At 64.7% G+C, this 13,480-nt stretch overlaps 1 protein-coding gene across 3 annotated transcripts in view; it reads right to left on the reverse strand.

Moving 5' to 3' along the window:
* Window positions 1-378: 378 nt before the first annotated feature.
* The window catches only part of SEMA6B (semaphorin 6B), a 90,064-nt gene continuing 76,962 nt past the window's right edge, over window positions 379-13,480 (reverse strand). For all 3 annotated transcript variants that reach the window (XM_075903047.1, XM_075903049.1, XM_075903048.1), the window contains exons 13-17: window positions 11,157-11,351; window positions 8,703-8,843; window positions 6,461-6,538; window positions 5,348-5,406; window positions 379-4,460 (exon numbers count right to left, since the gene is read on the reverse strand). In XM_075903047.1, coding sequence (XP_075759162.1) covers window positions 3,460-4,460; window positions 5,348-5,406; window positions 6,461-6,538; window positions 8,703-8,843; window positions 11,157-11,351 — 1,474 coding nt within the window. In that variant the 3' untranslated portion in view covers window positions 379-3,459. The remainder of the gene's footprint in view (window positions 4,461-5,347; window positions 5,407-6,460; window positions 6,539-8,702; window positions 8,844-11,156; window positions 11,352-13,480) is intronic.

A 13,480-nucleotide genomic window follows, 5' to 3' on the forward strand; every position in this document is an offset into this window, starting at 1 on the left:
GAGTGGCAGAGGCAGGACCATCATCCACAGCCTTCCCGATGCACCTCGGCAGAGCCAGTGCAAGGTGGGGCTCTTGACCTCCAGCTGGCTGCTTGCACCCGTCCCCCAGCCAATAGAGAAAAATCCATCCACGGCGGATGCCACTCAGGGGCTTTCACAGAGGGAGCTGGTTGGGTTGGGGGCTGCCCCTGAGAAGGAGGAACGCTGCCCCCTAGCAAAGGTGGTGGGGAAAAGTCGGCACTCGCTGTGCCTGGTGGGTGGCCCGGCCCTGCGCTCGGCTACTCCGCTGCCAGACACAGCCTGGGGCCGTGCGGGTTCCCCTCCTCCCACCAGGGCAAAGGCAAGAGAGGCAAGAAAGCCAGGCCGGGGGGAGAGCGATCCAGTCTTGTAAACAGAACTTTATTGGCGGGGGAACTCCAGAGTTATACAGAGTTTGCTGCCGTCGCATGCATGGCCTGCACGGGTGAAAAGGAGAAAGGTCACAGGGGGCTCAGGTCACAAGAGAACTGGCATCGCACCGGACCCCTCGCTTGGCAAGGCTCCGTCTCCGGAGGGCTGCATGCCTCGCACGCCTTATTTACAGCCGTGGGGCCCGGGGGCGGCACACGCGGCTTCCTCTGGGGCCGGGCGAGGCGCCCGCCCCTTCCCACGGAGCCCCCACCAGGCTGCCCCTAACCCTGGGTGCCACCATGTTCCCCTGCCGTCTGCCCCCAGGCCTGGCTCTGCTCCTGCATCGAACTTCCCCTGCAAGAGCCTGGGCCCCCAGCCTCCCGTGGGAAAGCAGGGGCCCGGCGTGGCCACCACTGGAAGCCAGCAGGACCCCTCCCAGTGCAGGCTAACCCTGGAATACCTTGCACCCGGGGGGGCTGCAGCTGGTGCATGGTACAGGCGACAGCTATGGGGCTGCAGCCCCTCTTGCCCCACAGCACAGCTCCCAGGGAGCCCCGGGCTGGAAGTGGCTGGTTTCGAGGCACGGCCCCCTCCAGCAGCTCGGCCCCAGGGCCAGGCGAGGGGGGTGCTTGGCCACGCCTGGTGGAGAAGGCCAAAGGGGGGCAGGCTGCAGGCCAGCACGAGGGAGGGGGCAGCAGCTTCCGCATTCCCGGGCCGTGTGCTCCTGGGCCGTGGGGCTAGTCCAGCTGCCACACCAGCCCCCAGCCAGCAAGTGCTCCCGGCCAGCACCACGGAGGTGCCCCCCCCCCGTCTTTCCTTGCCCTGTCCCCATGCTGCTGCGGGCAGAGGGTGCAGGCTTTGGGGGCGGGGTCCGGCCTCAGGCAGAGGGGACAAGCCAGGCCGTGCCCTGCAGCAGGGTCTGTCTTGGGCCCGGTGTCCCAGCCAACAGGCCTGCAGGGGACAGGAAGCCGGCTCCTGCCCCCATGCGGGCTGGAGACCTGGTTTCCAAGGCTTGTGGCTGGCCCCGGAGCCGGACGTGCTGAAATGCCGGGGTGGGGTGGGGGGGGTGACCGTCCTGGTCAGCTCTCCGGCCTGCAGGCTCTCTGGGGAGCAACCGCCCCCCCGCCCCAGAGGCTGGGAGAAGAAGCTGAGTGTCGGGTTGAGCATCTGAACTGGCATCTCCCTTGATCCGCCCCCCCGCAACCTTGGGAAGCTGCACCACCGGCTTAGCTGCCCCCAGCAGCGAGTGTAGCCGACAGCCGGTCCTACCCCGCCGGCTCCGAGCCTCCCGCCCAAGCCTGGGAAGATGGGAGCTGGATGCCAGTCGTGGCTCAGGCCCGGAGGCTGGCGGGGGGCAGCGCCAGGCACCTACGCAGACACGCCCGCGTGGTCGTGGGCTCCCCGTGGCCTCTCGGGGCGCGGCGTCCGCAGCTACACTCCACCCTGTGCTTTAGAGAGAGAGGGCAGGAGCCTGACTTCCTGGAGAGCCCCTTCCCCACCTGGCGGCCAGCAGGCCTAGGGAGGGGAATGGCCGGGGATCCGAGGGCGCTGCCCTGCCACAGGGCGAGATGCTCCCGACCCGAGCCGGAGGGATTGTGCAGCTTGTGACAGAGGAAAGGAAAGTCAACCCGCGGCCTCCTCCCCGCGGCCAATGCAATGAAAAAGACAAACCCGAACCTGGAAACCTCCGCAGAGCCTGCGCCGTGCCGGAGCGAGCCGCCCCGCCGGGGCCCCCGCCCGCCCGCGCCCGGTAGCAAACCAGCCCCCACGGGTTTAAAACAACGACAAAAAGATTGTGCTTCCTAGTGCTCCAGCGCCATAGGCCCCCTGCTCGCCCTCCCCCCCACACCCGGGGGGCGGTTTGCAATCCCTACGGTGCCACTCGCGCCGGTTCTCCGCCCCTGCCCCTCCGGCAGCCACCTCCACCGGAGCACCGGGCTCCTCGGCCGTCGGGCGGCTGCGGAACCGTTTCCCAGCCAGTACTGGCCACTTGGCCTGGCCCCCGTCTGCCCGGGAAACGTGCCCGCCCTGCAGACGCAAACGGGCTGGACAGAGACCAGCCCAGCAGAGGGCCGGGGGGGGGGGTGTGGTAGCAGAAATGCCACAGAGAAGGAAGGGGGGGGCTATGGGGTGCCCGGGGTGACAGTTAAAGTGCTGGTGCAGCCGGCCGGGCGATTGGGGAGCCAAGACAGGTTGGCCGTCAGCTGGGGGCAAGGGACCCCCCCACCTCACGGTCCCCTCTCTCTGCGGGGCCCCCCGCGGGGCGGCGGCTGGCACCAGGCCAGGTCCTGGCGCTAGCTGGGCTGGCGGGGAAGCCGACAGGCCTCGGTCACCGCAGCCCTTCCTGGGCACGCAGCAGCAGCCCTGCCTCGGGTGGGGGCAGGCGGGCACCGCTCAGCCCAGTGTCAACAGCCCCTGCCCGGGGAGGCCGGAAGGGGGCCCCAGACCCTGTGGCCTCCCCGCTGGAGGCTGAGGGGGGCTCTGGCAGGGACCTGGCAGCATGGGGGGCGTAGAGGGGGGTGGGGAGAGAGGAGAGCGCTGGCTTTGGCCCCTCCTGGGAGGACAGCTCGGATACCCCGGCAGGCTGCTCCGCGTGGGGGGCTCGAGGAGCATCGCCCCCTGGCTAAAAGCCCTCCCACCCCACCAGCTCCAGTGCAAAGAGGAGGCGGCGATCCGGGTCGGGGGGAGCCCCCGGCTCACTTTCCAGCCAGCTGCCTTCCACCCCCTGGTGCCGCTTTGCTGTTATCTAGGGGGAGGGCGAAATCCTGTTTGCGGCTCGCCCTGGAGAGGGCCCCCGATCCTGCCCAGGTCCCACCGAAAAGGGGGAGCGAGTGGGCCAGGGCGGGAGAGGAGAGTCCGGCGAGGAAGCCTCAGCTGCCAGAGCAAATGCGGAGACCCAGTCCCCCCGCCAAATCCGCTCCTCTCTGGTGCCCCCGACAGTCACTTGCTGGAGACGCACGGGTCTCGGCTGGGTGGGAGCGAGGCTCCCTATGCTCCGCCCCCTCCACTGAAACCCCGCCCCCAAGAGGAGGCTATAAAACCAAACCACACCCTCTCCCCGGCCGTCTCCTATTTGACCGAGGGAGTCCGCTCCATGCCGTACTTGAGCAGGTGGCTGAGGTCCGTGAGGGCGTGCTGGCTGCCCAGCGTGGGAGCCCGCGGGGGCCCGGCGTGCCGACTGTACACCCCCGGGTTCTCGCCGCTGTTGAACGTGTGGTTCCTCTTGAGGTGGGCGGCCGCCTTGCTGGCCGCGTTGTTGCTATTGAAGTTCAGCTTGTCGGGGTTCCAGTGGCCGCCGTCGGCGTAGTCCCCGGCCTCCCCGCTCGGCGCCGACACCACCCGGCGCCGGTCCGGGCTGTCGTGCGGCGTGGCGGGGAACTCGCCGCAGGAGCTCCTGCCCACGCCGGGCCGGTGGGAGGGTGGGGCCCGCGGCCCCTCGCCGGGCTCCCGCCCCCCGCTCACCGGCAGGTAGTGCATGTCCCCCGAGGAGTCACTCGCCCCGTCCTCCAGCTCCTGGTCCATGAGCATGGAGTGGCAGGCGATGGGGATGACGCGCCCGGCCCGGAGGTGCTGGGGCCCCGGGGCGTGGCCGGAGTGCAGCAGGATGACGGAGGAGCCCGCGCAGGGCGGCTCGCGGATGGCGGCGTTGATGAGATTGTGGCTCTGCTCCCAGGTGCAGTTCTTGAGGCTGCCGGGGCAGCGTTTCTGCTGCAGGGGGGTCTGCTCGGGGGTGGGCAGCACCCCCGAGTCCAGGTCGTGCTGGCTGACCTTGAGGAGCCCTTTGGGCCAGCCGTTCTGCATGAGCGGGGCCAGCAGGTTCTCGGGCGGGCCCCCGCGGGCGCGCCGCTCGCCCAGCCGGCTGACGCTCACCACCGACTCGCTGTGCGCCAGGATGTTCTCCTTGTCCTTGCGCCGCGCCAGCTCCTTGCGGTCCCGGTGCCCCACGAACCAGCACACGCTGAAGCCCGAGATCACCGCCCCGATGGCGAAGGCGGCCACGGAGGAGATCACCAGCAGGTTGACGGAGACCAGCCCGTCGGGCTCCTCCACGAAGCTCTCGGTCACCAGCCCTAGGGCGAAGGAGGGGCGGGTGAGCCGGGCGCAGGGCATGGCCCGGACACCAGGCTCCCCCCGGTTCCTCCCAGCATCCCCTCCCCCCGGCCGTATCCCCCAGTTCCCCACGGCAGCCCCTCCCCCCTCCAACCATATCCCCCAGTTCCCTACTGCAGCCCCTCCGAACATATCCCCCAGTTCCCCACAGCAGCCCCTCTCCCCTCCGACCATATCCCCCAGTTCCCCACAGCAGCCCCTCTCCCCTCCGACCATATCCCCCAGTTCCCCACGGCAGCCCCTCTCCCCTCCAACCATATCCCCCAGTTCCCCACAGCAGCCCCTCTCCCCTCCGACCATATCCCCCAGTTCCCCACGGCAGCCCCTCTCCCCTCCAACCATATCCCCCAGTTCCCCACAGCAGCCCCTCTCCCCTCCGACCATATCCCCCAGTTCCCCACGGCAGCCCCTCCCCCCTCCGACCATATCCCCCAGTTCCCCACGGCAGCCCCTCCCCCCTCCGACCATATCCCCCAGTTCCCCACAGCAGCCCCTCTCCCCTCCGACCATATCCCCCAGTTCCCCACAGCAGCCCCTCTCCCCTCCGACCATATCCCCCAGTTCCCCACAGCAGCCCCTCTCCCCTCCGACCATATCCCCCAGTTCCCCACGGCAGCCCCTCCCCCCTCCGACCATATCCCCCAGTTCCCCACAGCAGCCCCTCCCCCCTCCGGCCATATCCCCCAGTTCCCCACGGCAGCCCCTCCCCTCCCCCCCGGCCGTATCCCCCAGTTCCCCACAGCAGCCTCTTCCCCCCCCCCCACCGTATCACCCAGGCCGGCTGCTTGTCCTACCCAGAGTTCCCCACGACGGCCCCCGCCAGCAAGCCCGGGGGGGGGGCACTTACCCTCACAGTCCCCGAGGTGCGAGGTGCTGCCTCCGGCGACGTCCTGCTCGAACACAGCCCTGCAGGGCGGCCGCAAGGAGGGAAGAGCTGGGTCAGCGGGAGGAGACGGGGCCAGCAGGCGGCCGTGCTGCGACAGAGCCTGCCTGCTGCCGGGGTGGGGCGGGGGGGGGGGCTGCCATGCAGACAGGGGCCAGCTACCGGCCTGCCTGCTCCAGGAACCCAATGGGGCCCGGCGTGCTGAGGGGTGGCCCCTCTCCCGTCGGCGCCAGCGCAGGGCACAGCGTCCGGGGGTGGGGGGGATGGGAACAGGAGCAGGGGGCACTGCCCCCCGCAGTCAGCGCGGACCCCAGCGTGAGGCCTGCCCCGTGCCCCCTGCAGTCAGCTGTGGGCTGGGCTGGGCGCTGGGGACCCCATGCCAGCTGCCCCGTGGAGCTGAGTCCAGTCATTACAGACCCTGGTGGGCCCTGAGTCCGGGAGCTCGTCCAACGCCCCGGCCCGATTCCAGCGGGGGAGGGAATTCCAGCCTCCCCCCGTCCCAGAGAGGCCATATGGAAATGACGCCCCTTGGGGGTGCTGGGGGGCCCTCAGGGAATAGCAGTGGAAAGCGGGAGGGGGAAAAAGGCTCCCAGGGGACAGAGGGGATGGGAGCTGCTTGGGGGATGGTGCCTTTGAGGTTCAGTGGTGAATCCTCCCGGCTGCCGGCCTCTGAGCATCTCCCCAGGGGCAGGGGCACTGGGTCTCTGGCAGGGAGGGGCCGGAGACGCTGCACGAGGAAGATCCCGAGCTCCTTTCGGCAGCAGAACCCCGGGCAAAACCAGCAAAGTCCCGCCCGGCTGGTGGGGGCCTTGTGCTGCTCCTGGCTGGGCCTGGGGCGTGAGATGAGCTTGCTCGTTCTCAGCCCGGCTCTCGGGGGCACCGCGGCACAAACCCCACCCGTCCAAGCAGGGCTGGCGCGCCTGGCTGGCTGAGCAGAGAGGCCGAGGGCTGAGCCACAGAACGGGCCCAGCGTAGCAGGGCAGAGGGATGGAGGCTCAGCCCCACAGGTCTCCCGCCTCCAGGGCGGTTAACCCAGCCCCACCCCAGCCCCGGAGGGGTGGCAGTGTCCAGCCTTACCTGGTGTTGGCCTCCAGGAAGATGCAGGAGCCCTCGGGGGTCCAGCCGCAGTAGGGGTCCCGGCTCGCAAGGCAGCTCCTGAGACCCAGCAGGAAAGGGGGATGGTTAGAGGTCTCCAGGCCTCGGCCCGGCGGATCGCGGGTGCCCAGGACAGATCTTTGGGCGGGCGTTTCACACAGACTGGGCCACACCTCTCTCTGGCGTAGGCCTCCTGGAGCCGGCCAGGTCAGGCGGCAAAGAACCCGGCTCAGGCTCTTGGGGACGAGCGATGCGCCTCGCGGGCGCTGCCAAGGACCCGGGCTGACCAGATCAGTGAAGATCCACTAGCCGAGAGGCCAGCACGTGCACCGGCAGCGGGGGATGGTGGGGGGGTCTGGCCCCAGGACGCTGGGGACCCTTGTGTTGTCCGTGAGCAGGGCCCATCTTGCCCTGCAAAGCGCCTGGCACACACAGAAGGGACACGGATGCACTGGAGAGGGGCCAGTGGGGAACGGCCAAAATGATGGGGGGGCTGGAGCACATGACCTCCGAGGAGAGGCTGGGGATTGGGGCTTGTTCAGTCTGCAGAAGGGAAGGGGGGGGGGTTGAGAGCAGCCTGCAACTCCCTGAAGGGGGGTTCCCAAGAGGCTGGCGAGAGGCTGTTCTCAGTGGGGGCAGGTGGCAGAACTAGGAGCAACGGGCTCAAGTTACAGTGGGAGAGTCTAGGCGGGATATTAGGAAAAACTGTTTCACTAGGCGGGGGGGGGGGGGGGGGGCTGAAGCGCTGGGCTGGGTTCCCGAGGGAGGGGGTGGAATCTGCATCCCTAGAGGGGTTTAAGTCCCAGCTTGACACAGCCCTGGCCGGGATGATGGAGTCGGGTTGGTCCTGCCTCGGGCAGGGGGCTGGACTCGACTCCTGAGGCCTCTTCCAGCCCTGGGCTTCTAAGGGGCCCTGATCTAGCCAGGGGGTCGAGGTGCAGCCCCAAATCGTCACTTCCCCGGAGCTCCGTTCCGAGCACGCTTAGCTCCCCGCGCCCAGCACTCCCAGGGGAGGAAGCTGCAGCACCAACACCCGTGCCCCTTCGCACCAACGCCCACACTGCCTCGCACCAACGCCCGTGCCCCTTCGCACCAACGCCCACACTGCCTCGCACCAACGCCCGTGCCCCTTCGCACCAACACCCACGCTGCCTCGCACCAACGCCCGCGCCCCTTTGCACCAACACCCGCACCCTCTCACACCAATGCCCACGCTGCCTCACACCAACGCTTGCGCCCCTTCGCACCAACACCCACGCTGCCTTGCACCAACGCCCGTGCCCCTTCGCACCAACGCCCACGCTGCCTCGCACCAATGCCCGTGCCCCTTCGCACCAACGCCCACGCTGCCTCGCACCAACACCCGCGCCCCTTCGCACCAACGCCCACGCTGCCTCGCACCAACGCCCGTGCCCCTTTGCACCAACGCCCACGCTGCCTCGCACCAGCGCCCATACTGCCTCGCACCAACGCCCATGCCCCTTCGCACCAACGCCCACACTGCCTCGCACCAACACCCGTGCCCCTTTGCACCAACACCCACGCTGCCTCGCACCAGCGCCCACAGTGCCTCGCACCAACGCCCGTGCCCCTTCACACCAACGCCCACGCTGCCTCACACCAACGCCCGTGCCCCTTCGCACCAACACCCACGCTGCCTCACACCAACGCCCGTGCCCCTTTGCACCAACGCCCACGCTGCCTCGCACCAACGCCCACGCTGCCTCACACCAACGCCTGTGCCCCTTCGCACCAACGCCCACGCTGCCTCACACCAACGCCTACGCCGCTTCACACCAATGCCCATGCTGCCTCGCACCAACACCCACGCCCTTTCACACCAACGCCCACGCTGCCTCGCACCAACGCCCGCGCCCCTTCGCACCAACGCCCACGCTGCCTCACACCAACACCCACGCCCTTTCACACCAATGCCCACGCTGCCTCGCACCAACACCTGTGCCCCTTTGCACCAACACCCGCGCCCTCTCACACAAATGCCCATGCTGCCTCACACCAACGCCCACACCCCTTCGCACCAACACCCACGCTGCCTCGCACCAACGCCTGTGCCCCTTCACACCAACACCCACACTGAGACAGGCAGAGCAATCCGACCCCCAACCACCCGTGCTGGGGGGAGGGATACTGTACGGAAACCCGCCCCCCCCTTCCGGCTGCTGGAGCCCTTCGGCGGAGGGAGGGCCAAGACGGGAACACTCACTTCATGCAGCCGGAGTGCTGCTGGCATCGGGCAGCGGGCACCCTCACCACGCAGGGGGGGAAGGCCAGCAGCAGGGACCCCGTCGCTTTGTCCAGCTCCATGGCCAAGAGCCGCCTCTCCTCCTCGGTGTCTCGGCCGCACCTGCAGACAGACCGGAGGGGAGTCTCAGTCCGGCCGCGCCCAGGGGAGAGCTGCGCGCCCGACTCCGGGCTGCCCCTGCGGGGAGGAGCCAGGGTGCTCCTGGACTGGTCCAAGGAGGGTCCGGGGCACTGGGGCCGCCTGCATCCTTCCCCCTGGGCAGAGATCCCCACGCTCTCCCCTGCCCCTCGGGAAGGACCAAGTCAAGCCGGGCACCCGAGATCTGTTCGTGCTGCAGGTGACGGTGGATGGCAGGTGGGCAGGGATGCCCAGAGCGGGGCCGTCAGGGGGCCTGAGACCCGGCACTGATCACACCCTGCGCTGACGTGGGGTGTGAACCCACCCGAGCAGTCTGACCCCTCGCGGAACCCAGCTGCTCTGCCGGGGCCGGAGAATTCCACGGCAGCCCGGGACACAGACCAGCCCTGGCAAGTCTAAACCCGAGTCGGCGCCTCCTCTCCCCTTCCCCCCTGGGGGCTGTGAGCTGGCCGGGGGGGGGGGCAGGGCGGGGGAGGGAACGCGCAGGAGATCGGCTTTGCAGTGTCGCTGGAGGCGGGGGGGGCGGGGGGGGAGGCAGGGCCGCATTTTGCCGTCGTGGGCCCCTCCCACCATAAGAATCTCAATATTAAAAATTATTGTCGATATCACTTTAATTATTTCAACATTTTATTTTTTTTCTGTTTTAGGCAAAATGTAAGAGATTTGCGGGGGCCCTAAAAGTTTCATTTTTTTCCGATGTGAGAATAAATTAAAACATTGTCTTCGACCCTAAAAGTTCATTTTTTTCTTCTGATTTTAAAAGAAATTAAAACATTTTCGTGAGCCCCTAAAAGTACCGTGGGCCCTAGGCAATGTGCCTACTGGCTAAGTCGGCCCTGGGGGGAGGTCTCAGGCCGCCTCAGCCAGCCCTGACTTGTCCTGGGGTCAGAGACAAGAGTCGGCAGATGCCCAGGAGCCAAGGAGAGGGCACGAGGGTGTCTCCATTGCAGAGGGTGGGGACAAGCCAGCTCTGGGTGGCTCCCAGCTTCCTAGACTGCAAAGACTCCCCCGGGAGTGGGGTTAGGGTTGCGGGGGAGGGAGGGGGGAGGGATCCCTTGTCAGGCAGCAAAGCAGCTTGGGATAAGCAGAGGTTGTGGGCTGGGTCCTAGGGTTTCCTTTTACCTGCCACCGCAGGGTTCCAAATCCCTTTACTTGCTGCTATCTGACTCTCCCAAGCCCTGGGAAATGCGCTTCAGTTTGGGTTTGCTACAGACCCGTCGACACGGGCCGAGGCCAGATGACACCAGCACCCCGGGGTGCGAGGCGGGTGTCCAGTCGCAAGGGACGGGGCCCTCGGGTGCCACAAGAACAGCTGCCGAGGAGCGGGGACTTGCCCCACGTGGACACAGAGGGTGTGTCTAGACTGCAGGGTTTGGTCGACAAAAGTGGACGTTTATCAACAAAACTGTACCTGCGTCTACACTACCGCTGAGTTCTGTTGATATAACGCGGCAGTTTTGTCGATGGCGGTAAACCTCGTTCTAGGGGAATAGCGCCTTTTGTAGACAGAGTTGGCTGTGTCTACACTGGGCCACTTATTCCAGAAAAGCAGCCGCTTTTCCGGATTAAGCTGCGAGCTGTCTACACTGGCCCCTTGAATTTCCGGAAAAGCACTGACGATCTACTGTAAGAAATCAGCTGCTTTTCCAGAAAAACGATGCTGCTCCCGCTCGGGCAAAAGTCCTTTTTCCGGAAAACTGTTCTGGAAAAGGGCCAGTGTAGACAGCACAGTAGTCTTTTCCGCAAAAAAGCCCCGATTGCGAAAATGACGATCTGGGCTTTTTTCTGGAAAAGCGTCTACACTGGCCACGGACGCTTTTCTGGAAAAAGGGCTTTTCCGGAAAAGCATCCTGCCAATGTAGACGCTCTTTTTCCGGAAATACTTATAACGGAAAACTGTTCTGTTTTAAGCATTTCCGGAAAAAGGTGCCAGTGTAGACACAGCCAGTTCTGTCCACAGAAGGCGTTATTGCATCTACGCTGTCCTTTGCGTCTACATTCTCTTGTCGACAAGGCGGCTTGCTAGACACTCTTTGTCGACACAAGCTTTGTTGACAGTATCTGTCGACAAAGCCTCTGTTGACAAATGCCTGTCGTCTAGATGAACCCAGAGAGGGCTCCCTGCTGCCATGAGAAAACCCCTTCGTTAACCCCGAGAAAGCAGCAAGGAGATGCGGCTCCCTCTGTCCGGGTGCTTACGCCAGGCCCATCCCTGTGGACTTTCCCGTTCTCTGGGAACGCTGAGGCCGTGGCGACGCCGAGGCCGTGGCGACGTACCTGCCGGGGTGGTAGGTCTCAAACTCCTCCAGGAGCAGGCTCTGGCTCCCGGCGCTGATGGCTGCGGGGCTGGCGCTGACGTTGGGCTGGATCAGGAACTTGAGGACGGTGCCGGTGTTGGAGCCCAGGAAGACCACGGTGCGGTTACCCCAGGGCCCCGCCGCACTGTCCACGACAATCTTACGGAGCTGATACCTGCGGAGCAGGGCAGACGGGGGGCGGGGGGGGGGGAGTGGGATCGCTTGTTATTGCTCGTGGCAGCTGATTTCAGGAGAAGCCCAGAGAAGAGGTGATGGGCAGTGAGGCAGGAGGAAGGGGAGATGGGACACTGACTCGGGGTTAACACACCTAGTGTGGCTCGGACGCTCTGTAGCTAGAAAAGAATTGCCAAGTTACCGCGCTGACTGCCCTCCTGCCAGTGTGCGTGAGAAATCTACATCCCGGCCAGAACCCACCCAGATCCCCAACAGACCCCAGCTAGATCCCCACCCCAGATCCCCACCAGACCCCATCCCAGTTCCCCACCCAATTCCAACCCACATTCCCACCAGACCACACCCCAGATCCGTACCAGACCCCAACCCAGATCCGTACCAGACCCCAACCCAGAGCCCCACCTGTTCCCATCGCAGTTCCCCACCCAGTCCCAACCCACATTCTCACCAGACCCCACCCCAGACCTTCACCCGATCCCATCCCAGATTCCAAACTGGATCCCAAATTGAATGTGTCCCAAATACCCAGTAGGACACCAGGCACCAGGCATCCCGCAGGACCCCCTAGGAAGCAAAGGTTCCAGGCTAGGCCCATGGTGGGTGCCAGGTGGCACCGGGCTACATGGAGACAGCAGATCCCCATATGTAGCGTCCCCGTGACGCAGCTCAACCCACGGCTCTGCCCTGTGCTGTGGGCAGGGACCACTCAGCCAGCCCCGAGTCCCTGTGCGGAGGCGCCCCACAATGCCTGAGCCCTGTCCCAGCAGCAGGGGGGTGATTTGCTTCCTGTGGTCTCAGCGGGGGGGGGGGGGGGGCTTGCCTAGAATCCCAGGGCTGGAGGAGACCTCAGGAGGCATCAAGTCCAGCCCCCTGCCCAAGGCAGGACCAACCCCAACTCAATCAGCCCAGCCAGGACTTGGTCAAGCCGAGACTTAAAAACCTCTAGGGGTGGAGATTCCACCCCCTCCCCCGCCCAGGGAACCCATCCCAGCGCTTCCCCACCCTCCCAAGGAAACAGTTTTTCTTAATATCCAACCTAGACCTCCCCCACTGCAACTAGCAGGCTCCTCCCTTACTGCAGCCTCCCCCAGGCAAACACACATGCACACAGCAGACAGACACGCGTGTCCCCATGTACTCCCAGCAGCACATACACGCACACACCTGCAGGCACGCATACGCAGGACACAATGCACGTTTATACAACCCAGCCCACAGCTCACACACAGGCATGCACTTTTATACCCCCCCTCCCCAGCACACAGGTAGCATCTGGGAACCCCAGGCAAGGACCGGACCCCACTGTGCTAGGCGCTGTACAAACACAGGACAGATCCCGCCTCCAACCAAATGAGAGCGATTTAAATATCGGCATAAAGACTACATGTATTAAGTTTGCAGATGATACCAAGCAGGAAGGGGTTGCGACTGCTCTGGAGGACAGGGTCATAATTCAAAATGATCTGGACAAACTGGAGAAATGGTCTGAGGCAAACAGGATGAAGTTGAATAAGGACAAATGCAAAGTGCTCCATTTAGGAAGGAACAATCGGTTTCACACATACAGAATGGGAAGTGACTGTCTAGGAAGGAGTACGGTAGAAAGGGATCTCAGGGTCATAGTGGACCACAAGCTGAATATGAGTCAATAGTGTGACGCTGTTGCAAAAAAAGCAAACACAATTCTAGGATGCATTAACAGTTGTGTTGTGAGCAAGACACGAGAAGTCATTCTTCCGCTCTACTCTGCGCTGATCAGGCCTCCGTTGAAGTATTGTGTCCAGTTCCGGGCACCGCATTTCAAGAAAGATGTGGAGAAATTGGAGAGGGTCCAGAGAAGAGCAACAAGAATGATGAAAGGTCTAGAGAACATGATCTGTGAAGGAAGACTGAAAGAACTGGGCTTGTTTCGTTTAGAAAAGAGAAGATTGAGAGGGGACATGAGAGCGGTTTTCAAGTACCTAAAAGGGTGTCACAAGGAGAAGGGAGAAAACTTGTTCTTCCTGGCCTCTGGGGATAGAACAAGAAGCAATGGGCTTAAACTGCAGCAAGGGAGGCTTAGGTTGGACATTAGGAAAATGTTGATAACTGTAGGGATGGTTAAACACT

The sequence above is a fragment of the Pelodiscus sinensis genome, chromosome 19 (genome assembly GCF_049634645.1).
Source record: "Pelodiscus sinensis isolate JC-2024 chromosome 19, ASM4963464v1, whole genome shotgun sequence".
In the NCBI taxonomy this organism is placed as follows: domain Eukaryota; kingdom Metazoa; phylum Chordata; order Testudines; family Trionychidae; genus Pelodiscus; species Pelodiscus sinensis.